The sequence below is a fragment of the Calypte anna genome, chromosome 13 (assembly GCF_003957555.1).
Source record: "Calypte anna isolate BGI_N300 chromosome 13, bCalAnn1_v1.p, whole genome shotgun sequence".
Taxonomy (NCBI): domain Eukaryota; kingdom Metazoa; phylum Chordata; class Aves; order Apodiformes; family Trochilidae; genus Calypte; species Calypte anna.
The window spans coordinates 16,029,217-16,056,233 of record NC_044259.1 but is presented as its reverse complement, the minus strand read 5'-3'; the positions used below and the strand labels follow the sequence as shown (position 1 = coordinate 16,056,233).

The following is a 27,017-nucleotide window of genomic DNA, read 5'->3' as shown; positions in this document are numbered from 1 at the left end:
CTTCCCAGGCAGCTGTGACAGATGGGGAAAGCCAAGGGAACAACCTGCAGCAGCACCATGGGTGGAATCCTTGGAATATCAGTGACTTCCCTAAGCTGGGAATCTCTGCAGGCTTCAGGGCAGATAATACAGCACATCCTGCCCTGTGGGTGATGCTCTACATGGCACACAAATGTGTCCTTTAGATGTGTTCAGTTGGACTTACAAAGTGCCCAGCTTGTGCTCTGGACCAGAATTAAATTTTCCTCCTTTGCTTCTGTACCTATTTTTGTTGCTTTTGAAGAGCAATCCTCATCTTGGTGTACGTCAGCACTTGCCCCCTGCTCTGAGAGATTGTGAGAGCCCCTTCTGGCCACTGGTTTGAATTTTGGCAGCTGAAAGGTTTGACCTTTGTGCTGTTCTCAGAGCCTGAAAATAGGTTGGGTTTTTTTTGGTTTGGGGTTTTTTTTTTTTCCTAGGGTTTGTTTTTTTTTTTTTTTGGCTATCAACCTAAACCTCTTTTTTGGGTGTCTAAACATAGGCATCAAAGTGCAGGTTTTCCTTTGGATCAAGTTCACTATTTTATACCTACTTCTTGAAGGGTTTTGTTAATGGAAGTTTGTGAAAGTTCAGCAACCTCAGGCTTTTCAAACTTCCCTTTTCCAAAAACACGTGGACATAGGGATTAATCTCCAGGGTGGGTATTTAGGCTTTCTTTTTGTAAGTGAAATATATACAAATATTTTTTTAGTCTTTCAGTTCCCAGAGTTACTTTGCAAGTAACAATCTGTGCTGGTTTTTGGAGCTGAGAGGATGGGTGGCTTTGAGTGGCAATTAGCAAGGAGAATGTCAGTGGCAATTACAGATGACACAACATCCCCCATGTTCAGCATAACAGTTTTGAAAACCAGAATGATGTCAGAATAGTTTTTGACTTTATTTCTGCATCAGAACATTTTCTTTTTAATGGAAGAATATGTAATTTTCATAATTCATCAGTAAAAAGGTGCATATATTTTATAATACTCTATGCTACAATGCTATTTCCATCTAGTTGAGTGTAAATTTAAAAATATTAGAAATACATGTGGCAGAAAATGATTGTTCAGCTGAATCAAAGGACTTACTGTTTTATAGTGTTCTGTGTGGCTCCAGTTCTTCAAAAGCCTGCTACTAATTTTTTACTTGACTTTTCAATAGAATGGACATGTTTGAGGTTTTTAGTCCTGCACTCCAGTGTATATATCTGTAACCATGTGTTCATTTCCAGATGTGTTAGAGAACTGTCTAAATTAGCTTTCTGTCAAAATCCACCTCACGTTACAGCCAGATAGAATAAAATCACAGAATATTTGAACAGAAGTTTTGTGAATAACTTTGTCTTCAGATCAGACTTACCCATCTTGTTTTTTCTTCTTTCTTTTTCTTTTCCCCAAACCCCTTTTGTTTCCAGCTGCCAGCTGATCTTACCAAGATGCATCTCACTGACAACCCTCATCCCCAGGTGACTCACGTCCCCTCCAGTCAGTCTGGCTGTAGCATTGCCAGTGATTCTGGGAGCAGCAGCCTCTCTGATATTTATCAGGTAAAATTACATTTGTTTCTTCTTTTTTCTTCCTCAATGTGAAACGTTCCATGAACAAAACCAGTGGCTGTTTATCCAGGACTTGCCTTGATGCTTCTCTACATCCCTGTGTCACTCCTGTGACTTGCCACCTCCACAGCCAGAAGTGGAAGAGAATTGTTGCTTTTGAAGGTCACATTTCATTACCTAAGGGATCATTTCTCTCCTTTCTGAAGAGGAACAGAGTTTGTGAGACCATTCTCTTGTTTCTGAGACCTTACTTGATTATTTGTATGTGTTGGTAATAACAGATGTTGTGTTCTGCAGACAAAAGCATGGCAAGGAATGCACCCTCTGCAGTAATTCACTGCAGAAATTTGAGTGTTGCATGGTGAGAAGTTCTCTGACATTCAGAGAGAGCTTTCATTTGGTCACAGAGAAAATACTTTGTCAGATACCCAGCTTGTGTCACACTGCAGTGCTGGTTGGATGGTGATGAAGGTGCTCACCTTAGGTTTGTCTTGATCAGTAACTGCACAGCTTTTCAACTTGTAAGTTGAAATCTGACTACAGCAGTTGGAGAGCAAGTGCTGAGCACAGCTGAGGTGCAGTTTGATTTTGGATACCTGTTCCTTTGGGTACTGTCTGGGTACTAGTTCTGTACACTAAACAGAGATTACTGATTTATTTTTCAGCAAAGTATTGCTAGGTGACTTCAGAAATAAAGCATTAAAAGCAAAAATCCTTTTAGAACACAAGTGTCTCTGCATTTTTATCCTGTTTCATCTACTGCCTCACTACTTCTTTAGATTTTCTTGCTGCCAGTTATGTCAGTGTGCATCCCTGAAACAGGCTCTTGGAGGCAGTGCTGGAAGATTTTATTGTCTACTTACTTTTATTTAAAATTTTTTAGTTGATTCAAGTAGTTAAGAGTCCCCAGAACTAGCCTGTGTATTCTACCTCAACATCTCATGTATTAGGATGCTGATGGACAGTTTTCCTGACCATTGTCTGCCTGCCTGTCTACCTGAGTAGTTTGGAGAGAATGCTCTAAGTGAAAAGCACTTAAAATATATTATTGATAAGAAAATATTCCAGTAATGAGTGAATACTCTGTCACATGTGATTAATGGCATTCCAGATACCTCATGTCTACCCCTCAGAAAATGCTGAAAGAGCATAATTGTTAAATGAATAAGAATTATATAAATAAAAGGAATAGTGGAGTGGAGCATCTAAACAGAGGTGATGTATTTTTGAATGTGAGGTGTATTTTTGCTGAGACTTCTCAGCCAGCTGGGGTGATGCCTGAGGTGGGTCAGATGTCCTGTTAGACTCACATGAGCTCTACAAAGATAATATTACAGCAATGTGTGATCATCAGCTGCAGTGGCATTAATTCTGGAAGACAGCATTGCAGAATCCAACATTTGATAAACTGTGGGTGAAGGTGTGCAACAGGCATGTCATGAGTGGGGAAAAAAAAACCCAGAACAAACCAGCAAAATAACCCAGTGGTTGGTTGGGTTTTTTCTCCTCCCTTCTTTATCATTTAGTGCATATTAAAAATCTTTCATTCCTATTCCCCAGTAGCCTGTTAAAAGGTTCTGGGTACCTTATGGGCTTTACTACTGGTACTTTGCTACTTTACTGTAGTAGATTTAAGTTATTTTTACAGAAATCTCTTATTGTTTGTCACCCAATTACAAGTGCATGGATAGAAACTGTAATAATGTCATGGCACAGCATTTAAATAGCACTCTATTGCAGTGACACATGGATACAGACAGCTTCTGAAATCAGAAAGCAAAAGACAAGTGTTTCCCCCAATATTCATCATATTATGAAGGCAGAGAATCTCTTTGATACACAATAAACCTACGCTTGGAGTGTCATTTATTGGCTCAGGAGCTGAAAGCATTTTTGGTACATTTGAAAGTACAGCTTTCCATAAAGCATTTGGAAAATGATGCTTTGTGTTTCTAGTCAGCTTCATATCTGCTACATGCCAGACTCTCTAGGAGCATCATTAATGTCAGCAGAGGAAAAGCATTTTTTGGAGTAATTTTGATGAAAGTAGCCTCAAAATGACCTTTTGAATTAATGGTATCTTAAGTAGTGCAAATGTAATTCCAGAATAGGAGAATGTTAGAATGGTAGAACCAAAGAATGAAACAATATTTTGTTAAGATTTGGAAAGATTTCTGTTCATCTGCATAGCCTATATCCATCCATAGTGCTGAAATGAGGTTTCACATGTTCCAGCTGCTTCTCAGGATGTTCAGCAGGAAATGATGAACATAAAGCTGAAGGTGAGATCAGCAGAAAAGGAGTCTGCTGTATTAAGCCCTCAGTTAATTGCAGAAACTCAGGAAAATAAATGTATGGAGATATTTTTCTCTTCTCCTGTACCATTACTGCTCCCTGTTGGAGCTTTCCATCCTTCTGCTGAAATCTCCAAATACATCCTGGATGTATTGCTGCATCCAAGTTGCTTGGAATACCCCAAGGCAGTTGTTTTTCTTTTGAGCTATTTTTTTTAATATAAAAAAGGTAAAAAAGACAAGTGATTCCCTGCAACTTTTAACACACCTTCTTTAATTTGCTTGAAGTGAATTTAAAAATTATATTTATTTATTGTTTTTGTATTCAGCCCATTCCTGGCAGTATACTTAGTTTCAGAGCTCCAGAAGCAGGGGAAGCTGTGTGGTTATGCATCCAGAAGCTGAAATGAGGGATTATAACTTCTGCAAAGACCTGCTTTGACCTCAAATAGGTATCCTCAGGGAAAATGAATTCAGCAGGTGTTACTTTGCCCTTTCATGGGACAGCCTTGAAGGCAGCCAGCCAGGGTAACACAGGTAACCCAGATCCTATCTCCAGCTGTAGGTGGGTAGAGCCTTAATTCTGCTATGATGAATTAGTTGCCTCTGTCAGTGGCTTGCAATGCTGTTCCCTTAATGACCAACACATTTACATCTGGTTTTTCTTATCTCTGTAGTTCTGTCAGTGGTGTGCTTAAAGTTTCTCTCTTTTTTTTTAAAAAAAAAATAAAAATCTTCCATTTATCACTTTGGCAGCCAGTGCTGTGTGTGTGCAGCAATGTAACTGCCCATCAATAATTCCAGTTGTGATTAAGGTTTTGATTTTAAAATCTGTGCATCAGAGAGGGAGATTACTGAGGAGTTTGCTGGGAATTCTGAAAAAAGGTGTGGACTTGATTCCCCCTGACAGAACTGATACGAGGAGAGGGGAAAAAACCCTCACTTTCAATAACAGGAATCATGAGTACTAAAATAAATTATTAGGTGGAGTTATTCAGACACAGGATATCTTTTACATGAGGCATATAATAAGTTTTTTCTTTCAGTGCATCCTGATCCAAATTCCACTCCAATATGGGTCATTATCAGGAAAACTTTGCAAGGGGCAGTTCTTATGGCTTTGGCTCCCAAAGTGTAGGCTCATCTCCACGGTCATCTCAGGGCAATCTGCATGGTCAGTGTTTGTCAGACAGAGTTGAAGCACGTTAATTGGCAATAAAACCAAATTAAAATAACAAACAAATGCTGTGAGGTAAACTGTTGTTAACTTGGCAGATGGTCTTACATGACACACACCATTTGAGGCTGTTTCTGCTGCCTTCTCAATAGATACTCCTGGCCTGGAGACCCTGAAAAATCCCTGTTTGTGTAAGGTTTGAGGATTGCAGCTTCTGGTTTCATTTTGTAAATTAGTGGTTGATAAATGTTTCCGTTAAGAATGGTTTAGATATTTGATAATGGAAACAGCTGGGACATCATGCTTGGGAAGAGCAGCTACATCTGCAGACAGCTTTTTGAGCAAAATCCTTCCTGGACCTTCCAGCACTCCCTGAACCTGCCAACGTTTTGTCAACCAACTGCAGGAATCTTGGACACAAAGTCTGAGAACCATCTCTCTGATTTCATAGCTTGATCAAATGATACCTGATTTCTCAAGAAATTGGATTTATTTGTTGTCCTCTGTAGGATTTTCAGCTGAAATTTTCAAGACTCACTTTTCTGTAGAACCTGTAGCCTCAGTTTTGGTATCTTAGCTTGATATTATTAAAGGGAGAATACATACCAGCCTTACTCTGTCTGGAAAAGTTGATCTATACATTGCAGCTATTGAGAAGAAGAAATGCTGGAAAAGTCCTTGAATAAAACACAGTGCTGATCATGTGCTGCTGAGACTCTCCAAGCACAATTTGCACTTGGGCTTAATTCCAAAACTGTTAATGTGAGCTCCATAAGCCAGTGAAATGATGTAATGTAAAACAGATTTAACCCTATATGTATTGTTACCCTCCAGCAGAAGAAATATTTCTGTGAAATCATTTAAGCTTTATTTATTAGCTCTGCTGGCTAGTTATTGAAATAAGGACAAGCTCAGGGGTTCAAGGTCATACCTAAAATCCAGGATTTTCATGAAGAAAAACTGCTCAGCTGTCAAAAGCTCTGAGCTGATCACCAAGGAGCTTGTAGGAGGGTGGAGGCTGAGCAGTCCCCTGCCTTTAAGTCCCATAAAATGAGTGGGGTTTTTCATGGCAAGGAAGGCAGCATGGCTGAGTGAGGACCTCCAGAAAGAAATGGATGCAGTGGAACCAGGGATGTGGAACGAAAAACCCAAACAAAAACCAAACAAAACCAAAACCTATGTTTTCTGCAAGTTGGTGGGGTTTTTTGTTGTTGGTTTTTTCTTTTTTGCCTTCCATCTCTTTGGGAAGTTATTTCCATACAATTACATTATTTAAACTTCACAAGGAATTACTGCAAATGATTCCTATGTGATTCTGCTTTTTGTTTCCAGTGTTGCAGTCTCTTTCCCCATCGCTGTCTGGATCTTCTGCTGAGTTTGATGTCTACATTGCCATCTATTGATGACAGTAGAAATGTGCTTGTGGGCAGTGGTGTTACTCAGTGATAATATTTCATTAAGAATACAGGCTCTCAAATGATGAAAAAGCATTTTGCTTACCTGATTTTTCAAGAAAATAAATGCTATAAAGTGAGAATCAGCCATCAGAGGAACAAGAATCATCCTTAGCTCCTCCTTCCTCCCCCATTTCTGTGCTCCACCTGACACACTTGCTCTGTGCCAAGGCTCCAAATCCATGTCATAATACCAACATGAGAATTGAGACCAAATCCCTTTCATTTGAGCCACTCAAGCTGCTTTGTAATTTTCTGTGTCACACAGAAGGGTTGAGGGGTTTATCTTCCCCTGCTGTTCATCAGAGGTGGAAAGGGAAACAAGACCCAGAGCAAAACGTCCCAGTGTGTTAGTTTTGTTTTCTGAACTTGGGGTCATAATGCCTGTAGCATGGTTTTGCTTGATAGGAATCAAACTTTGTACCACTCTGGAAATCCAGGTTCAGTGTACCATGTTTTGTCAGTGTTCAGGAAGGGAGCTGTCACAATTTCTGGTTTTCATCCTTGGTCCCAGAATTTCCTCTGCTGTTTATTAGCTGCCTGAGAACATAAATCATTACCCTGATACTGAACTCTTTGTCTGATGGGTGTTTTCTTTGCAGGCTACAGAAAGTGAGATGGGAGATGTTGATTTAACAGGTCTTCCAGAAGCACCTGTAGACTCTGAAGATGAAGAAGAAGAGGAGGATGAAGATATTGACAGAACTTCAGATCCACTTCTAGGACGGGATGTTGTACGAGAGTGCCTTGAGAAAGAGCCTGCAGATAAAACTGATGATGATATTGGTGAGGAGATTAAAACAAAGAAAACAGTCTTTTATATAAAACTGTATCATCTAACATCTGCAAGAGAAGCATGTCTGCAAACTGCTCAGTAATGTTAAATGTATATTAATGAATGATCACTCTGCTGTGGTGATACTATTAACTGAATGATTTCTCCTTTTTTACTGTCCAAGACTAGAAACTACTATTTTAAAAAGCATTCCAAGTGTTTAATACAAGGAAGGGATAGGTAGCAAGCTAATGTTGACTGCCTGAAACTGTTGAATTAATTATTAAATATCAAGGGGAATATATTATTACTGTAGTGTAGTTTTTAGGTAATTGTAAACTGGAAAGCTTTTATTGCAATATTTAACTAAAAATTGGTGTTAGTTTAATAGTAAAATCTGCTTATGCTACACTTCACTTTCTCTAAACACTGGAAAATAATTCCATGCTCCTATCAGCCTTATAATTATTGTATTGTAAGGGTATTTTTAATTTTCCTAAATGTTTGAAGCTGAAGGGCTTTACGTTCTAGCCAGACTGCACCCATGAAGGGTCCATTGGAGCACGACTGTAGAGCTGAGTTCTGGTTGTTGGTGACAAAATGCTTCCTGGGCTCATTAGCCATGGGCACTAATGGGGTCATAAAGCTCTGAGCAGTTTATCAGTAAATTTCAGTGAGATTTATCCCACCTGTGAAGAGTAACGTGCCTAAGGAACCCCTGGGCCTTCCAATCTTCATATTGATCTTTCCTTTGTCTAACAGAGCAATTGTTGGAATTTATGCATCAACTCCCTGCCTTTGCAAACATGACCATGTCTGTGAGGAGAGAACTTTGCTCAGTGATGATATTTGAAGTAGTAGAGCAAGCAGGAGCCATCATACTTGAAGACGGCCAGGAAGTAAGTTGCTGCTTAGAACACAGGCACTGGGTTAGCCAGGGCATTTTGGGGAAAAAACTGGAAAATCTGTTTCCTCTCTCCACATCCTGCAGTTAAAATTCTCACTTCATGACCCAAATTCAGAATCTCCACACCTTTGCCCATCCCTTTGGGAAACTCTGCCTGTGTATTATTACCCTGCTCAAGGCTTCGATGTGGCCAAGTGTAGACATAAAACAGCATTCAGTGTGGTGTTATCAGGTCATCCAGGAGTTTATTTCAAAAATGATTTGTGGTGTAGAAAATCCATCATTTCCACTGGTAAAATAACTCTTCTTACAGTGTAGTTTCTTTAAATACTAACAGGGAGTGGTACCCGTGCCCAACAGTGTTGGTATTGTAACATCAGTGCCTAAACTAGGAGCAGTTTCCAGACTCAGGGGGAGGAGATAGGTGTTAATATTAGACTCCCAACATGGGTGCTCTGAATCACTATTTTGGAATACCTGTCCTTGGATCAAGACATCTGCAGTGGCCAGAGCAGGTTATCCCTCCCTGAGGACTCTTGGCCAAACAGGTACCCAGGGGAAGAGCATTCATGTTCACTAAGTGGTATAAATATATTGTAGCAATTAAGCCACTGATTTAAAAAACAATCTATTCATCAGCATTCCTCCCTTCTGAATTAGTTCTGAGAGGAATGAAGAACACTAGAAAGCATTCTTGTTTCAGTCATCTTTATTGCTTGCCTCACAGTGCACGTTTTTTAGTGAATTAAGTGTTGCAAAGCTGTGGTGGCAACAAAATGGAGAGTGCAAGAATAAGCCTTGCTGAAACGAGTGCTTTGCAACAGCTTATGAAATTGAATTAGCTTCACTTTTAAAATTTGGTTTTTGTTTTTTTTTTCACTTCCTCTAGCTGGATTCTTGGTATGTTATTTTAAATGGCACAGTGGAAATCACCTATCCTGATGGGAAGAGTGAGAATCTCTGTATGGGAAATAGTTTTGGGATTACTCCTTCTCTGGAGAAACAGTACATGAATGGAGTGGTCAGAACCAAAGTAGATGATTGCCAGGTAAGATTATAATTCTTTATGTCTCATGTTCACATTGCTGTTGTGTGAGACACAGAACTTCTGCTTTGTGCTGAAAAGCTTAGTCCATCTTGGTCATACTGATAGACATGCAGTAAGAACAGATAAATAGAAAATACCCATTTCCACTTCTTCTAAGCTTTGAACTTTGTATATTTTGTCTGAAACAACCTTTGGGAGATGTAAGAAGGTTACAAGATTTGCCTTCTAACTTTCTTCTATAGTTGAGTTGAACAGAGTTGGTGTCAAATGCAGTGCTGCCATGGTTGTGTTGGAGCAGCCCAGAGGTGAGGAGACACTCATGTTTTGGATATTTTTATTAACAATCCCATGTTCTCTGTTGGCAGTTTGTGTGTATAGCCCAGCAAGATTACTGGAGGATTCTGAACCATGTGGAAAAAAACACTCATAAAGTGGAGGAAGAAGGAGAAATTGTTATGGTAAAGGAGCACAGGGAGCTGGATCGCAGTGGAACCAGGAAAGGACACATAGTTATCAAGGTGAGTTCCTGTGTATTTCATTAATATTCCATTAATCTATCAAACCTTTATTTATTAGTAAACAAATACACTTGGGGTTTGAATCTAGAACACATGCTCAGTTTTTTTCTGCCTCAGTTGAAAAAATTTGTCTGGGAGGAATCAATATTATTTTACAAACTTACTTCCACTTCTTTTTTAATCAAGTCAGACCTCTTCAGAATATATATTTAGTTTTGTACTGGCAGAGCCCTTTGTGCACTTTATGACCTGATTTTTTTGTCATCTGTAGGAGGCACTTAACCTGTGTATTAAAATTAAGGGAGGCTAATAATTGCTTTAGCCAGGTATAACCTGTGCAAAACATGTGAGCTGAGAGAAGCCTGAAGATTTGATTTAAATGCATTAGTGTGTTTTCTCTGAAGTTTGCCACAACTTAAATTTAAGAAGGGCCTATACTGCTCACCTGGTTTTATGTTGACACCCTCTAAAGAAGAGGTAATGATGAGAGAAATCAGTTATTTTTTGCATTTAATTTTTAAGGCAACACCAGAGCGACTGATCATGCACTTGATAGAAGAACATTCTATTGTGGATCCAACCTACATTGAGGATTTCCTTCTGACATACAGAACATTTCTAACCAGCCCCCTGGAAGTTGGAAATAAACTCTTGGAATGGTTCACAGTGGACAGCCTCAGGGATAAGGTTGGTTTGAGTCAAAGAGAGTTGAATTATCGGAGAAAATGTCTCCAAGTTGTTGCCTCCTTGTATTGCTGATAAACCAGGGTTATACTACAGATATGCAAGATATTTTAGAGCAAATTATTTTTCACTAGGATTAAGAAAGGATTCTCCAAGTGCTCTGTCCTAAATCAAGGTATGACATTGCTTCTCTTCTGCAGAGTGATGAATAAACAGAATGTTTCCTCTTTAATTCAAAGATACAAATGCCAGTCTTTGAAATCCTTTTTCACCAGAAATTCAAGGAAAATGTGTTCCTGATCTCCTGGATGTACCTTTTTGCCATTTTTCTTTTCACAAGAGCATTGTGCTTGAATTCCATAAGGTTCTGCTGCAGGATTTTCAGTGTCTTGAGCACATCTTGTTTAAGCAGTTTATTATTAACTCTGTACTTAAAATAAAGTCTGCTCGAGACAGGTGCAGTTGATAAAAATATTTCCATTAACAGAAGGAGGTTTAACTCTTAAGTCTGTGTGTACATACACATGAGAAATGCTCATACCCTGGAATGTTGTATCCATGTCCAATTTGTTGAAAATTATGGCAGTAAAATTCTGAGGCAGCAGTTTTATGTGTTCTGGGTGAAGGAAACCCAACAGACTATCAAAATGCTGTGTTTTTTTGTGGGTAGGAAGTGGTCTGGGGTCTCTGCTATGGTTACTGCCTCTCCTCTTACCTTTTTCCATGCTGTTCATTTGGCAACTACTTTTTTTTTAAGAAAAAATAAAACCATTTCAGTGAATTCAAGAGGAAATTCTTTATTTTTAGAAGAGAAACTGCTATGGACAAAGCTTTTTCTTGTCCAACATGCCTGGATACAATGAGTTGTCAGACTGACTTTATCTGACTTAAATCTGAAGATTTAAGTAAAAGTTCTTAAAGAAAACTTTTTATTATCACAGCATACTTCCTAGGAATTTCTTTAAGGAGATTATTGGGATACTTTAGGGAGAGAAGTTTTCTAAGCAGCATAAGGAAGAGTTAACTGAAGATGCATTTGTGCACCAGTTAGTAGCAGGTGATATAGCCAATTAGGTACAAAAATATTTGGCTTTTTAAGAAATGCTTCAGTTGTTTCCACAAATAAAGGAAAAGAGAAGATGATTTCAAGTGTAAATGTCCTGTGTTTCTCTTTGTTAGGAATCTGTCAGAGGTTATCCTGCCATGTGCTTGGATTCTTTGCTCATAGCTTAGAGCCTGCTGGAGGATCATAGGTACCTTTTAGAGACATGATTTTATTCTTTCTTTATTTTACAGGTTACCAGAGTGGTCTTGCTGTGGGTGAACAATCATTTTAATGACTTTGAGGGAGATCTTGCTATGACTCGATTTCTGGAAGAGTTTGAAAAGAACTTGGAAGATACGGTAGGAGAAAAGAAAAATAAATTACTGTCATACTTCCTGATGTGACAAGTTTTCATTCTCCAGTGTGTTACCAGTGACTAGCACATTGTATGTAGCCTTTAACAGTCACTAAATAACTTTAAACATGGTTTATTTGGGTACATGGCATCTTAAGTCCTTTTTCTTGAGAGTTTTTTCAACTTTTTTCTACTAAAAGCTACTTTGGGCTCAGTTTTTTGTCTTCTCTTTTACAGAAAATGAAAGGGCATCTCAGATTGCTGAATATTGCCTGTGCTGCCAAAGCAAAATGGAGACAAATTACCCTGCAAAAACCTTCTAGGGATTCCCCACTGTTTTTCAGCCTCCTTGGAGGAAGTGACAAGGGGTTTGGTATTTTTGTGGAGACTGTGGAAGCAGGCAGTAAAGCAGCAGAAGCTGGTCTCAAGCGTGGTGATCAGGTAAGGAGAATGAAGTTCATTTAAAATATTAATCTCTTATTTGATATATAAAAAAAAAAGGAGCCAGTTCCAAGCAATTGTAGTATTCTCAGTGAAAAGATGAGGAAAAGCAAACGAGTGGCTTGTGTTCTGTTGTGAAGGCCACAGCTCAGTTTCCAAGTGTTCAATGGGTTTCTGTGAAATAGTTTTCAACACATTTGAAAATATTTCAAAAACAGCCTGGGAAAAGAAAGGAAATTCTATTTATTTAAGGAAATGTTCTGGTCAGACACATGGTTCAGGCCATCAGATTGTCCTGTTGGAGTGATTCCCACCCAGTGGAAGTCATCCCAGGTCCCTGGTGGGGTGGTGACAAACATCTGGCCTTGGATGCAGCATCAGTTCTGCAGGTTCTGATCCACCCTTTGTGGGTTCAAGTGCAGTTCCTAAGGGCCAGAATGTCATCCCAGAAACCAGATTTGGTTAAAGCATTGGTCAGGTACCAGTGGAGGTCCTGGTTTGTTAACAGGCTGCAACCCCACTGGCATGAAAGTAGTTGCTTTACAAGCAAAGTTTTCATTCTACAACTGCTGTGAAGATGGTGTGATAACTTCTGAAAAGTTCTTACTGTGCCTGTGTTATCACCTGTTTATTTGTCTGCCATAAATAGCTGTTCTCCTCATAGTCCAATATTTATTTCCCCTTAAAGATAATGGAGGTAAATGGACAGAATTTTGAGAACATCACCTTTGTAAAAGCTCTGGAAATCTTAAGGAACAACACTCACCTCTCCATCACTGTGAAAACTAACATTTTTGGTGAGTAGACTTCATTATGTGATATATTTTTGTGCATGTGAAGAAAAACTCTGGTCTTTCTGGCTTCAGAAGTGCAATAAGATTCCACCTTTTTTTCCAGCTTGCTTGTAGGAGTGAAAAGTTGTGCACAAGTCCCCTTGTTGTGCCTCCCCTTGCTCAGATAAGTTCCTGTGTGCCAAGGGCTGCACGTTGGGTGGCACAAAGCCAGCCTAGCCAGCTCTCTACTCCCTGAGAAATCCTCAAATGCCTGTTTAAGCAGCTTTAGTATCCCTTCATGCAACATGGCTAAAAGAGAGCCAAGGGATCTGGGCCAAAATCTTTTTTGCCAAGAAACAGCAAAAAAGTAAAACTGGGTTTTTGTCAAAACTTCTTGTAATGGGTGTAGGAACACGACAGGATAAATTGTCTTTACATCTGCAATTAAAGAGGGGATATAAAAAGCAGCATGACATATAAATGTTGGCTTTTAATTGCCAATATGAATATAAACACATAAATACCTCTTTAAAATCTCAGTCAAACCATCTGTTCTTTTTTTTTTTTTTTTTTTTTTTTTTCATAATCCTGTGCAGGCAGCATAATAACCAGAGCTACAGAAAGAACCAGTCTGTGCACAAGGCAGCTCCTTCCTCCCTACTTGTATCTGACACCTTTTGATGGTCTCATTTTCTTCTTTTCCTTCTCCAGTTGCTTTGCTCACTTTTGAATTTCTTTTCATTTGTTGTTTTGGATTTATCAGTGTGCAGGTAAAAAGTTTCAAGATCCAAGCAGCTGGTTATTAGCATCACTCCAGACAAGTCTAAAGCAGCCCTAGTTAACTGGTGGTCCAGACTAGAGTGAAATGACATGAAATTAATGTACCCTGAACTGAGGCAGTGATGGATTGTGTGGATTTGTATTAGAAATGAAAGCAACATACATTTACAAGTGGATTCTAATCTCTTCCTGCTAGAGATAGAATTCCTGATAGAATTTCAGGGTGATGTCCTTGATACATTGGAATGAATTCATGGCTTGAAGCTTTTTCAACAACAATCCTTAAATTATCTTGGTTTTTAATTGAGTGCAAAGTGCCTGCTGCTGACAGTGAGCAATTCCTGTTCCTCTATTTGAATCCACACTGTGAAGGCTGTAAGCCTTAAATCTTACTGCATAATAGAAAAAGGCAACTTGTCTGGGGCTTTCTATACAGAAAGTCTTGGGTGCCTTGCTCAAAGGAGACAATCTTGAGTAATTTGCTGTGCACAGTTACACATTTTCCCAGTATTGCCATGGGTTTGGCAGAAAATTCTGACTTTCTGACTTGAGGGATTTAAAAAGATTTTTTTTAAGATTAAAAAAAATAATAATTTGTATTGATAAATAGATTTGACTGATTTTTCTTTTCTTCACTTTTTTTGTATTTGAGAAGGAACACAGAACATCAACTCTTATCTTTTCCAAGGTATTATATCTCCAGGCATGTCAGTGCCAGTAATAGACTGACTTAGTTTGATAACTGCAATAGGAAATTTGATGCAGCTTCTGTTCAGTAGTATTACTAAAAGAAAACAAAGGCAATTTTGGAAGCTGTTAGTCTATATTGCAGTTATTTTAGAGGATATATCTGCACTCTGTTACCTAAAAGATGCAGACAAAAAGTCAATAAATACATAGAGGTAATTTGTGAGCTCAGTGTTTTCTTGTTGCCTGTCCAGACTAGATCTGTGAAATTTGTTGCAATTTGTGCTAATTTGAAAAGCAGTTAAGAGAAGTCTTATATACAGAATATTTGGTTGTTTCTGTTGACCACTGAGGAGTTCTTTCTGTCAAGGTAAGAAACAGAAGCAGCACTTGAATGGGAAAAGATTCACACTCTTAGAATCAAAATTAAAATGCAATGAATTATGGCTTGTAAGCCTTTGGTTCACTTTCTCAGCAGGGATATGGGTGACAAAAGGTTTGAGGGGCAAGAATTCTCTGTGAAGTTGTAATTCTAAGGTCTGTATCTTCTCTTCCAGTGTTTAAGGAGCTGCTCTGCAGGATAGGCCAAGAGAAGAATGGAATTCCACATATTCCAAAAATTGCAGAAAAGAAAAACAACCGTTATTCCATCCCAGATATGCCTGGAGATGTGGAACAGATGTTTCCTCGTGAGAAAGGAAACAAGAAAATGAAAGCAAACACAGTCTCTGGTGGGAGAAACAGAATCAGGAAGATTTTAGACAAGACTCGATTCAGCATCTTGCCTCCAAAACTCTTCAGGTTTGTCAGAGTCTTCTGGTCAAGCAGTAATTGTTCCTCATTAGTTGTGATATTCTGATTGCTTAGTATCTTCAGTCATTCTGTCTATGTTGCTTATGTTTAAAAAAAAAAAATAAAATGCAGCCAACGTGACCAATAAATGCAGAACAAGACCAAAATATCCTCGCTCTCGGGGAATGCTTTCAAATACCCTGTGTCCTTGTTTTGAAAGCTTGTCTACAACGTGCAATTAAATCACCTGGGTGCCATTATTTTCTCTATTTCCATTCATCCCAAGATGAATAGAAGGAGCTTAATGCCCAGAACTGAACCCAGCTTGTTTTGCAGTGATGGCAGCGTGAGCCAGTCACAGGACGACAGCATCGTGGGGACTCGGCAGTGCAGACACAGCTTGGCCATCATGCCAATTCCAGGAACCCTCTCATCCAGCAGCCCTGACCTCTTGCAGCCCACAACAAGCATTCTGGATTTCTCTAATCCTTCAGGTAAAACAGCAGCAGTAGCTTGGTTTACAGGATGATGACAAGGCAGCTGGGTCAGGATGGAAATTCCATCTTTAAGCAGAATGCAGCACGCTGTGTGCAGTTCCCTCTTTATCTTGGGGCCCCAACAGATCCAAGCTGGAGATTGGCTAAAAATCCACCTGTCTGAACCTCTGTCTGCTTCATTGTAATGTGACACTTGGGTTACTTTTACAAAGAAATAAATTTTGCCACCTCTTTGATATACTGGTGGTTACCAGAGCTGTGGTGGAAGGTGGTTGCCCTTGTCTGCACCTTTTTGTGATCTCTTCCCAATCCCAGTATTCCTGGAGGTTTGGCTTGACCATCCACCATCTCTGAGTACGTATTTCAAGCAGTGTTGTGGATAGAATAGGATTGCCATATGATCAACATAGTGAGATTAATGTTTTAGTGGTTTACAACCATTACCTGTATTCAGCTGCTGCTCCAAAGAGATGAAGAATGTTCTGAACTGTGTGCTCCATCCTTTCATAGTTCTTACTGTAGGAACAGAGTTTATGGGGTGGCTACAGGAGGCATTTGTAGTTCTATATATGCAGCTGCCTGTAAACATGTTAAGTCAGAATCTTGTTTCCCTATTTCAAGTGTAAGTTCTGTGCAGAACTCCATGTTCTGTGAAGTGCCTGCTGGCTATGACTTAGGTTTATGGGAATTCACAGATTTCCCTTTTAAAAGGGGTGTACACAGATATATCCTATCAAGTGCATAAATATCCATAGCAAAGTTGTTCCCTTTTGCCAGCAAATCCAGGTTCTTGCTGTCTGCATGAGAGCTACACCCATGTTCTCTAAGAACCTGAATTAATACTTTCCAAGTTACTGCAGAACATGAAATGTTGATAATAAGTCCTTCTTATCTTTTAATTTCCCATTTTTGAGTGGCAGAGAAACCCCAAATATGTACTACATACCCTTGCTAAGTTTTGTAAACATCTAAATCTTGATTTGGTGTTGACACAGTGTTCTTTTTCTTTTTTTTTTTCCCTGCCTGCAGCTGTTGGGTTTTACTGTAAGTATCCTTGATGCAGAGCATCCTGTAGACCTTAATATTGCATGGCTTGCCTCTTCAACTTAACACCTTCATACATTGCTTTGACATAGTTATTATTGTTAGGGCATGAGATAGTAATAAAATAAAAGGACTCCATAGGTCCTCTTTGAGGGCACAGTGCTGTGCTGAGACTGAGACCTGCATTTTATTCCCATTTCTGCTGCTGACCCCTGGAATCACGTTCAGCAGCTTATTTTGCTTCTCTGTGACCTTGCTCTCAAGGAGTGAAATTGCTTACATCCCTTTTAGAGAAAGGGAGTTTGTAGATGATAACACAGTTGGAGTTTTAGTTTGTTCTTCTGTTGGACTCTATAACCAAAATTACATGCATGAAAACTTGAAACAGGTCTTGTATCATCAACACAAGTTAAATAATGCATGAGAAATTCATTTTTATTAATGTTTACCTGCTTAAAAACAAAGACCATGAAGACAGATATTTGCCTGTAATATAAGTTTCCTTTACCTGTCACAAGTTATCCTAAGTTTTGGCTGCATGGTGATTATAATTTTTTTTTTTACTATTTTTTCCCCACAAAATTGCATTTGACTTTTGTGTTTTATACTTTGAGCATGTTGTGGTTTTTAGGTACAGTGATACCAGGTATAGATGTTTACCTGTTTGGTTGATTTATTATGATTTTTATGAGTGCAGGCATTTCCTGAGTTATTTGGTGTATCATTTTCACCACTTGCACTCTGAAATTAGTTCATAATAGCTACTTTTTATTTTTATTACCCTCACTCATGTATGCATGAGAAGTTTTCAAATTCTACATCTATGAAGGGGACTTTTCTGGTAATGTGACAATCATAATAACAAAACTGGTAGTAGAATTAGTTTTCAGTCAGATTTTTATTCTTTTTTACCACCCTGTTTCCTCCCATCTTCCAGTTTATTTGCAGCAGCTGTTGAGGCTGCCACCTTCTCAGGTCTGCAGAAAACCTGCCATGCTTTAGAGTTTAGAGAGGTGAAAAACTGCTTCCCTGAGTTTGAAACAAGTGTGTGCTCTCACTCTCAACTTTTTTTTTTTCCCAACCAGTTTTATTTGGCAAATCCAGCCTTCTCTATAATAACCAGTGGAGCAGATTATTTCCAGTCACCAAGCTGTAGACTAAACGTGTGTTTCTTTAGATACTTCTTTCCTGCTGGAGGCTGCCTCAGATAAAGCTGTTCTCTAATGCATACATAATACATCAAATGTGCTATAAATAAGCACACTCACCAAAGAATTAACTGCTGGCAGCAGCTCAGTTCCTTTAGGGCCAGAGAGCAAGTGGAAAAGTTTGCAGGTGGTCAGAGGAGCCACTGAATCTCCTTCCCTCTTCACATCCCCAGCCCAGCCACATGTGCTCGGTGGCTTCCCAGGGAAGAGGACCCTGGCACTCACAAGGGGACAAAGATGCTGCCAAAGCTTTTGAGAGCCACTGAGGAGACCAGTGTACAGCCTAGTGATAGATCCAGATGTCCTAAGCTTGGATCATGGTCATGGGATGATATAGTCATTGGGCTGGAAGTGCAGAGAGGAGAAGAGTCCTCTTTTTCCTCTCCAAATGGAAGGAAATGACTATTTCGATGATATCAAGTCCAGCATGGCCTTTTTTTTCTTGATAACTTTTTTGATAGCTGATAGGTGTTTTTTTGTTTTGTTTTCTGGCTACTAGACAGTAAATGATCTTGTGCCTTTTCAAGGGGACAGGAACTTCAGGCATTAAAAGTGTTCCTCTCTTATTTCAGATATTCCGGATCAAGTGATCCGAGTTTTCAAAGCGGATCAGCAGAGCTGTTACATTATCATCAGCAAAGACACCACAGCAAAGGAGGTGGTGAGCCATGCTGTCCACGAATTCAACCTGACAGGAGCCCCAGAGACCTATTCCCTCTGTGAGGTGTCTGTCAGCCCCGAGGGGGTCATCAAGCAGCGCCGGCTCCCTGACCAGTTCTCCAAACTGGCCGACAGGATTCAGCTCAATGGACGGTAAATGGGACCCTGGGATTCCTTCTCTAGATTGCTTTGCCTCCTTAGGATTGAGAGGTTGGAAAGAAGCATCAGGCAGTCTTAAAGGAAATAGGTGTTTATTAGAAGTTTATTTGGTTGGAAGGGACCTCTAGAGGTCATCTAGTTCAGCCCCCCCTGCACTAAGCAGGGACACCTACAACTAGATGAGGTTGCTCAGAGCCTCCTCAAGCCTCACCTTGAACATCTCCAGGGATGAGGACTTCCTTCATGGTAAAGAACTTGTTCCTAACATCCAATCTAAATTTGCTCTAATTTAAAACCATTGCCCCTTGTTCTAGCACTCCAGACCCTTGCAAACAGCCCAGCTCCAACCTTCCTGTAGGTCCTTCAGGTACTGGAAGGTGTCCGAGAGTAAGCAAGTAAATGGCAGTAACTTTACGTTTCCCTCTCCTCTTTTCTTCCTTGTTTTTCTTCCTTGTTTCTTCCTTGTTTTCTTCCTTCCTTTTCAGCACCCAAAGTACAGGGAGCTTGCCTGATGACAACTAAATTTAGCAGCTCAGGATAACTTACCTCACATCTTATGTTTATTCTGACACTTTTCACATAGACTTCAGGACTAAAACCTACAATTAGATTTTTTACAGTGATGTCATGTTGTGGTGCACTGATACTAACCTGAGATAAATTCTTCTATTTCGATGTAAACTGGTTTGAATGTTTCTGAAACATGAAGTGCTTCAGTTTTATCTGATGACCTGATCCATACCAGAAGAAAATTGAATAAGTAAAAAGATTTTTTAGTCTTCTTTGCTAGGCAACAGAGGGAATTTATGAGGAACAAACTTTTGTGTATCTGAAAGTGATCTGCTTGGGACCATGGAGATAAATTTTCCAGAGTTTTTCATTTCCTGAATACTGTGTGCTTCATGTAAATATTAATACACCTCACTAAACTTCTGTCAGAAACCACACTCGGTTTGTGTAAGAAATGGATAAATAACTTAACAAGAGATTCCTCTGGACTAATGTGAATATAAAAGTGTTATTCCAGTGCTGAATTTACAAATGGAAAAGTAACTGACCTTTTCGTGAAGGTGAAAGCTCCAGCACGTTACAGAGAAATATATAGAAAGATATCTATAGAAAATACCAGGAGGAGATGAAAACAGCTTTTGAAATGTTTATTTTTACTCCGTGCAATGTTGGTATTTTAAATTAGATAAAGCACAAGGTTATGCTGTCTTCTTTCCTCTGTCTTTGCCTTTTACTCTGGCTTGTCTACAGCAATGCAGAAACTCTCCTACATAAACACCTCTGCAGTGTCATTCGTGTCCCCCTTGGTTTTGTCTCTGTGCTCTCCAAGCCTCTGAAGAGCACCTCTGATGCGTTACTCTTAACTCAATCATTCTCCAGGTATTATCTAAAAAACAACATGGAGACAGAGACCTTGTGCTCAGATGAGGATGCTCAGGAGCTCCTGAGAGAGAGCCAAATTTCCCTGCTCCAGCTGAGCACCATCGAGGTGGCCACTCAGCTTTCCATGAGGGACTTCGAGTTGTTCCGCAACATCGAGCCCACGGAATACATCGATGACCTCTACAAGCTGGACTCCAAGACAGGCAATGCTCACCTGAAACAGTTTGAGGATGTCATCAATCAAGAGACTTTCTGGGTTGCCATGGAAATTTTAGCAGAGCCCAACCAGCTCAAAAGAATGAAGATAATTAAGCATTTCATTAAGATCGCCCTCCACTGCCGAGAATGCAAGAATTTCAACTCCATGTTCGCTGTGATAAGGTAAAAGATTTCCCATTTTTCAGCTCTGGTTTGGGCTGTCAAAAGCAATTCTGTTAAATCTAAACAGAAGGAAAAGAAATAGGTCTCTAATGAGCAGATTAGGGATGGTGCTGGGTGGTTTTCAGGGAGTTACCCAACTTTTCAGGTGCCAGACTGTGCAGAGAGATGGATTGTTGCTGTGTCTCTTCCTCCCCAGTTCAGTCTGGTTCCAGTGGCTCTGGTTCCAGTGACTCTCACTTTACTTCTTACCTAGCAGAGGAAGAGAAGATTGGGACCAAAGCTCTGTTTGATTGGTGAACTTCAGAAACCTGCCTGAACATTGCTGTCATTTTCTGTGATCCTGCCACCTGATTTCTCTTCCCTTTTTTATTATTTTTTTTCCAGTCCTTGCTACTTTTTCAGTGGGCACTGAGTCATATCTGCCATGATGAGATTGCTTTATTTTTTCCTTTCATTGTAAGGACTTCCTCAAATCAGTCTTGGTTTAGTTTAATTTTCCCTTTCATTCTTTCCTGTCATCTGCTTGCTTTTCTGGGTTTTTTTTTTCTCCTCTCTTCATCTGCACATTCTCTTGTGATTTATACTTTCTGTTCTGATTTATGGTGGATGCTGCTACTTGAACAGCACCACTTCAGCATTTCCCCATTTCCCCTATTTGCAATTTTGTTACAGCCAGGTTTTTAAGATAAAGAAAAAAAAAAAAAGAAGTCATTGTGATTCAGAAGTGAGAGATCTGGATTCATGCTGCATCCCAGCACTGGCTTTGGCAATCCTATTTTTAAGTAGTTTTTTAATGTCTAGACAGTTTATCAAATAGTATTGGCTTCCATTTAGTCATGCATTAAAGAATTAATGAGTTTTTTTTAAGGATACTGGGTAACCACTGGGGCTCCTCACTCATTCCATGGTGAATATACATGTGGATGCTGAATCTAATTCCTGTGTTCTGCTTTCTCATGGTTCATTGTAGGTGGATAAATGACTCTTCCTAGTGCTCAGTTCAGTTTAATCAGCCCATGACTGAATGATCTTTGATCAAAAAAAAGAAAAAGGCAAATAAATCAGCTTTTGTTTTACTCTTCTTTCCAGAGGAATATGTTTTTATTAGCAGATGCCACAGGGGTTCCCTCTGTTCCCTTTATTGGTACAATACTCTGTGCTTCATGAAACAGAAGATACCATCCAGTATGTAAAAGAGGAGCTGTGTGGTGGCATATGTTTGATTTTTATATATTTTTTAATGTGAGAGGAGGCTTTGTTTGCAATATGACAACAGATGGAGAAAAATCTCTCTAAGAAATGAAACAAATGCAAGGTTTGAAGCTTTCAAAATGAGAAAAATACAATAGCAAATTCAGCACCTGTATGATTTTGGATTCAGTGAGGAATATTGGAGAATATCCCTTGCCAGTTCTGTAGCTACAAGAACTTTGCAAAATTCTTCAGCTAAGTTGGTGGCAAATTATGATAGGATGGATATATTTAATTTTTAATCTTATTTTATTTTTGCATCTGACTTATTCCAGATATATTTTTACTCAAAGATCTTTTTCATATGTATTGCCACTTTTGCTTGGGATAAGCTGGGCCCTGTTCTCACTTGCTTCTGTAGCCATATCTTCACCTCATCAAGTTTTCACCTCTTTTATCCTTATTTATTTTTATGGGACAGAAGTGGTTCTCAGATTCCCTGGGCATCAGGACCATGCTACCGAGCAAGTGTTTTGGCAGGCTACCTTAAAACCTGCACCTTGTGAAGAGGGAGCAATCATGCTTTTTACAGTTTTCTTCTTCACAAAAGTAACCAGCAGAGGTTTATTGGGATGAACTTGCAGCCTGCCCTTCCCCCAGCTTTGCACTTAACCTCGTGAGAGCTTATTTTTCATCCTTAAAGCAGAAAAAAACCCACCCCAATCCTTCCTTATGAAATGTAATGATTCCACTAACTCATACAGAAATATATCTGCCTTCCAGTGGGTTAAATCTAGCACCAGTAGCACGGCTCAGAGGCACTTGGGAGAAGTTACCCAGCAAGTATGAAAAGCACCTGAGAGACCTCCAGGATCTTTTTGATCCGTCCCGAAACATGGCAAAATATCGCAACATCCTCAGCAGCCAGAGCATGCAGCCTCCAATTATCCCACTTTTTCCTGTTGTCAAGAAGGATATCACATTTCTGCACGAAGGTAATGTCAAACCTGGAGAAATACTAAATTAAAGCATTGAATAAGCTTTAGCCCTTGCTTCAGTGCTCTGTGATTCACCGGGTGTCTAAAAGATGCTGGCAGCGGCAGGGTGTTTCTGTTGTGTCCTCTGGAGGACTGAAATAAAATAACTCTGAATGCATAATGGAAGAGATGAAGTTTAGAATTAAATACATATTTTGAATATTTTAAAAGCAAAATAATAAAAACAAAATCTATGTTGTGCTGTCCTTATGGTGGGAGAGTAGGTGAGTGTGCTAAGTGGGAGTTACAGTACTTGTAAAAAAATCTCTCCTACACAAAGTTGTTGCTGTGATGTTTCTAGGGTTTCATTCCATGTTGTGGCTTTCAGACATCTATGATGATATGACACCCCTCCTACACCTCCTTTCAGCATTTTCAGGGGGTTTTGTTTAAACATTTTCATTTTTTTTCTCCTTTTACAGCAAGTTCTGTTCCCAGTCCATTGAGGTTTAGTGTTTCCCAGTCTGCCCACTTCTTGGGTAGAATGTTTCAGACCTATTTGTACTCATTTTGGAACACAAACCCTGTTAATGTCAGGTTTATATTTCCTAGGATTATAGAATGCCAGGTTGGATGGGACCTCAAGGATCACCTAGTCCAACCTTTATAGGTATACAGTATAGCTTAAATGAGGTGGCCCAGCACCCATATAAATAATACTTATTTTAAGTACATATAAATACATTTATATATAAATACAAATACATTTAGGTTGTTTTAGTATTTGTGCTGGTGATTTTGTCCATAGTTTACTTTTTTTCCTTCCTATTAATACTTGTTACTTCAGAAACACCAGAGCAATCAGGTGGTCTGATTATGGTTTATGTTTTTGCCAGTTTCCTTTTTTCTTGCTGTTTTGATTCAAGCAGTTTTGTTGCTGGAGGGAAGGGGACTGTGGGGGAGTTATTTTCTTTATGGGCAGTGTGTGTTTCTCTTTCTTACTCTTTTCTGCCTCCTGTGTGTGTGTGTTTCAATACTGCAGGAAATGACTCAAAAGTGGATGGGCTGGTAAATTTTGAGAAACTCCGGATGATTGCCAAAGAAATTCGCCAAGTGATCCGAATGACCTCAGCAAACATGGATCCAGCTGTGATGTTCAGACAAAGGTGTGCAATTTAGAAAGACTGAAGGTGTCTGGGAGTGGGTAGGGTTTGTGTCTGTGTCACTACGTTTGAGATTTCATTGTGGAACCTTCCCATTGACATTTCCCATCAGAGCCACAGCTTTATCAGATCACAACAACCCAATTGATGCTTCCAAGACCTGCTCTTAAGGACTGCTAAACCAATTTGTTGTCTTTAAAAAGCAAGGAAGACTAAGTTCTGCTTTTAGTGATTCATTTTGCTAAAGAAGTTGTTAGTAGGAGGCATAATATTAGGGAGCAAATCATACATATGGATAAATCTGAAACGTTGCTTCAAAACAAAACTCCACTGAGATTACAATAAAAATAAATAAAGTATTTTTCAGTTTGTTCTTAACACAGCTTGCTCCACCTGCATACTGTTTGATTCATTCAGGCTATAAGCAGGTGGAGAGTATTTTCTTGGGGGTTTTTTTTTTTGTTGGTTTTTTTCCCTGATGTCTAATATCAGGCTCTGTGTTAACCAACTGCAGAATAAAAACTCCACCACTGTTTCTAATCTGCTGCTGCTGAGCTCCAGATTATATTTACTGGAACAAAATAATTTCCTGCAGCTTTCCACATCAACAACTCTGTCATGTCCAGGCAGGGTCCTTTGGATCCCTGCCCTGAAGGGCTGCGTCCTCCTCTCCTTCTGCTCTTTATTTGCTTCTCCAGCACAGTTCAGGTGGGGAGCTGGTGACAAGGTGATGCCCCATGATGTCACTACAAGGTTTTTACTTCTAAGGATGACAGAAAAATCTATTGAGTCACCAGTCAGGTGTGTCCCCAGCACTGGAAAAGTCTGGACATTTGGTCACTTGCTTTATACCAGCCCTAAAGAAATTCCAGGTGGTAGGTGGTCACCTCAGCAGAGAAAAGTGTGTGCAAGAGCATGCAGCCTAAATAAGAGGAGAGACCATTGGTTCCCTGTGGTCTTTCTGCCCTCAGGATTCACAGGTGATGATGGGTTTTGTTTTCAGCCATCAGGAAAGAGAAGTATTTTGTTTAAAATTGGTCCAGTTGAGGTTTGAGGTAAATATGACATGTCCCTTGTTAAGGTTTAGAAGTGGATTTCTTTCAAAGTGGAGATTGACCTTCATAATATTGGAACTGAATTAGCAAAATGTCCTCCTTAACATAGTTCCTATTAAATATAAATATATATATATACACACACACTATTATTATTTATATTACACATATAACATGTTATTATATAACATAAACTTAACATGAAGTCACTGATAAGTTGTGATTGATTTTCATAACTTTAGGCACTGACCTATTAAGTCAGTTTATAAATAAATTTCCCAGATGCCCCATGCACTTTGTAGGACCTAGTGAAGTCTAATCATTAAATGAATTTACTAGTAAATAGTTAGCCTTTAGTATGTTTTCCAGAATTACAGAATACATTTTCAAGACCCTAATTTAAATTATGCACACTGACATAAAATACTTAGGCTTGAATATTAGAGAGAGTGCCAGAGATTAAAAGAAAATCATTTCATGTTTTCACATCATTTATATTCATCTTCATTGCCTCTGGTGTTTGATCTATCAGTTTGTGTTCTGAAGCATCTATAAATGCTTTTGAAGATTAAAAATGAGGAAGAAAATAAGTTTGTTAGAAGTAACAGGAGCCTTGATACAAGTTCATTACCAATTAATACAGCCTGTCTAGGTTTTCAGCATGGCTTTGGCTACCAGCTTGTTTCCCAGCAAGCAATCAAGAGAAAACCCCATCATAAAGCTGAGTGCTGCTGCTGCTTTCTCATACACTTACTGCAGTCCTAGTGCAAAGAAGAAATTAATTTAATCAGGCTCTCTGCAATATAAATAAATTAAAGAATTTTTGCTCGCTCCATTAAAATTGAATTTGACTCCTGGGAAATACTTCCCAGGGAAATTTCATGCGAGTTTGGCTTTTAAATTCATAGGTTAAACCTCAAAATAAACAAAAAACTGATAGATGTTCTTCCACATGAAAGCATTTGAGCAAGTCCTGCCCTTGCATCCCATGAAAACATTGTGTTACTGTTTGAGAAGGATTTTGCTGTATAGAATTTTTTCTTTTCTGTTCTTTCCTGTCTACATCTTTCTTCCTGACTCTCAACTGTTTTATTTTTTTTCCTGTGCTTTTCTGTTCAAATACATGCTTCAATGTATATGGCTCTTGCTTACAGGAAGAAGAGGTGGAGAAGTTTGGGGTAAGTGTAGAGATGAATGCAACTAAGATAAATAAAGATTATGCAACTCTTAACATACTGCATCCTCCTCCTTAGTGCATGCATCTGAAATACAGCATGCATTTTATTAACCCTGCAATACATATTTTTTTGGAAGGCAGGAATAAGGGGTTTCAGTCAATGTTATTCTGCAGCTACAAAAGTTGAGTTGCTTTTGTGTATTGGATGAGTTCTTTGAGCTTTGGCTTTATGCATAAAAAAAAAACAACACCCTTGCTGTGCAGTTCTATTGGAAGCTGAACTGTTTTGGGAAATAAATAACCTGTTTTTTAACATGCAACAGCAAAGTTTAAACCTCTCTGCATTTTAATCTATGAGGACACTTTGAATTGTGATCGTGATAAGTTATTTCCCCCTGAAGCTTCAGTTCAAGCTTCAAAGCATTTATTTTTAGTATCCATTTAAAATGTATCTCACATTTCACACACCCAGAATCCTCATTGCTTGTTTGTGTATGAAGTGACTGCAAATGAGAGTCCCAAGATGGGTCAGATCCTTGGGTGACACAAGGCAGTGATGTTCTGATGACATTGTAGCCACATTTTATCTGGTTTTATGTGTAGTTTTACCCAGAAACTGATCCTTTCTACCTGAGCTTGGGTGCTTTTGCACTCTGAAACTGTCTTTTTTTTTTTGTGGGGAGAAATACCCAGCTGGAGTCACCACAATTTCAAACTCTTGGGCTTACTGGGAACACAAGTGAATAAGGAAAAAATTACTTTAAAATTGAAATTGAAAGGAAATTGGAATAAATCACCATAAAAAGTCAA

At 39.1% G+C, this 27,017-nt stretch overlaps 1 protein-coding gene across 5 annotated transcripts in view; it reads left to right on the top strand.

Moving 5' to 3' along the window:
- RAPGEF6 (Rap guanine nucleotide exchange factor 6) overlaps positions 1–27,017 on the top strand; it is a 111,399-nt gene that overhangs the window by 65,428 nt on the left and 18,954 nt on the right. Inside the window, exons 7-23 of one of the 5 annotated variants that reach the window (XM_030459348.1) lie at positions 1,433–1,564; positions 7,101–7,284; positions 8,036–8,172; positions 9,070–9,228; positions 9,594–9,746; positions 10,269–10,433; positions 11,727–11,834; positions 12,068–12,271; positions 12,960–13,068; positions 15,069–15,312; positions 15,640–15,797; positions 16,830–16,844; positions 18,625–18,865; positions 20,261–20,644; positions 22,619–22,830; positions 23,855–23,978; positions 26,185–26,208. In XM_030459348.1, coding sequence (XP_030315208.1) covers positions 1,433–1,564; positions 7,101–7,284; positions 8,036–8,172; positions 9,070–9,228; positions 9,594–9,746; positions 10,269–10,433; positions 11,727–11,834; positions 12,068–12,271; positions 12,960–13,068; positions 15,069–15,312; positions 15,640–15,797; positions 16,830–16,844; positions 18,625–18,865; positions 20,261–20,644; positions 22,619–22,830; positions 23,855–23,978; positions 26,185–26,208 — 2,753 coding nt within the window. Of the gene's footprint in view, positions 1–1,432; positions 1,565–7,100; positions 7,285–8,035; positions 8,173–9,069; positions 9,229–9,593; positions 9,747–10,268; positions 10,434–11,726; positions 11,835–12,067; positions 12,272–12,959; positions 13,069–15,068; positions 15,313–15,639; positions 15,798–16,829; positions 16,845–18,624; positions 18,870–20,260; positions 20,645–22,618; positions 22,831–23,854; positions 23,979–26,184; positions 26,209–27,017 lie in introns of those variants that run through there. The other 4 variants (XM_030459349.1, XM_030459350.1, XM_030459351.1 and 1 more) reach the window with 4 other exon arrangements.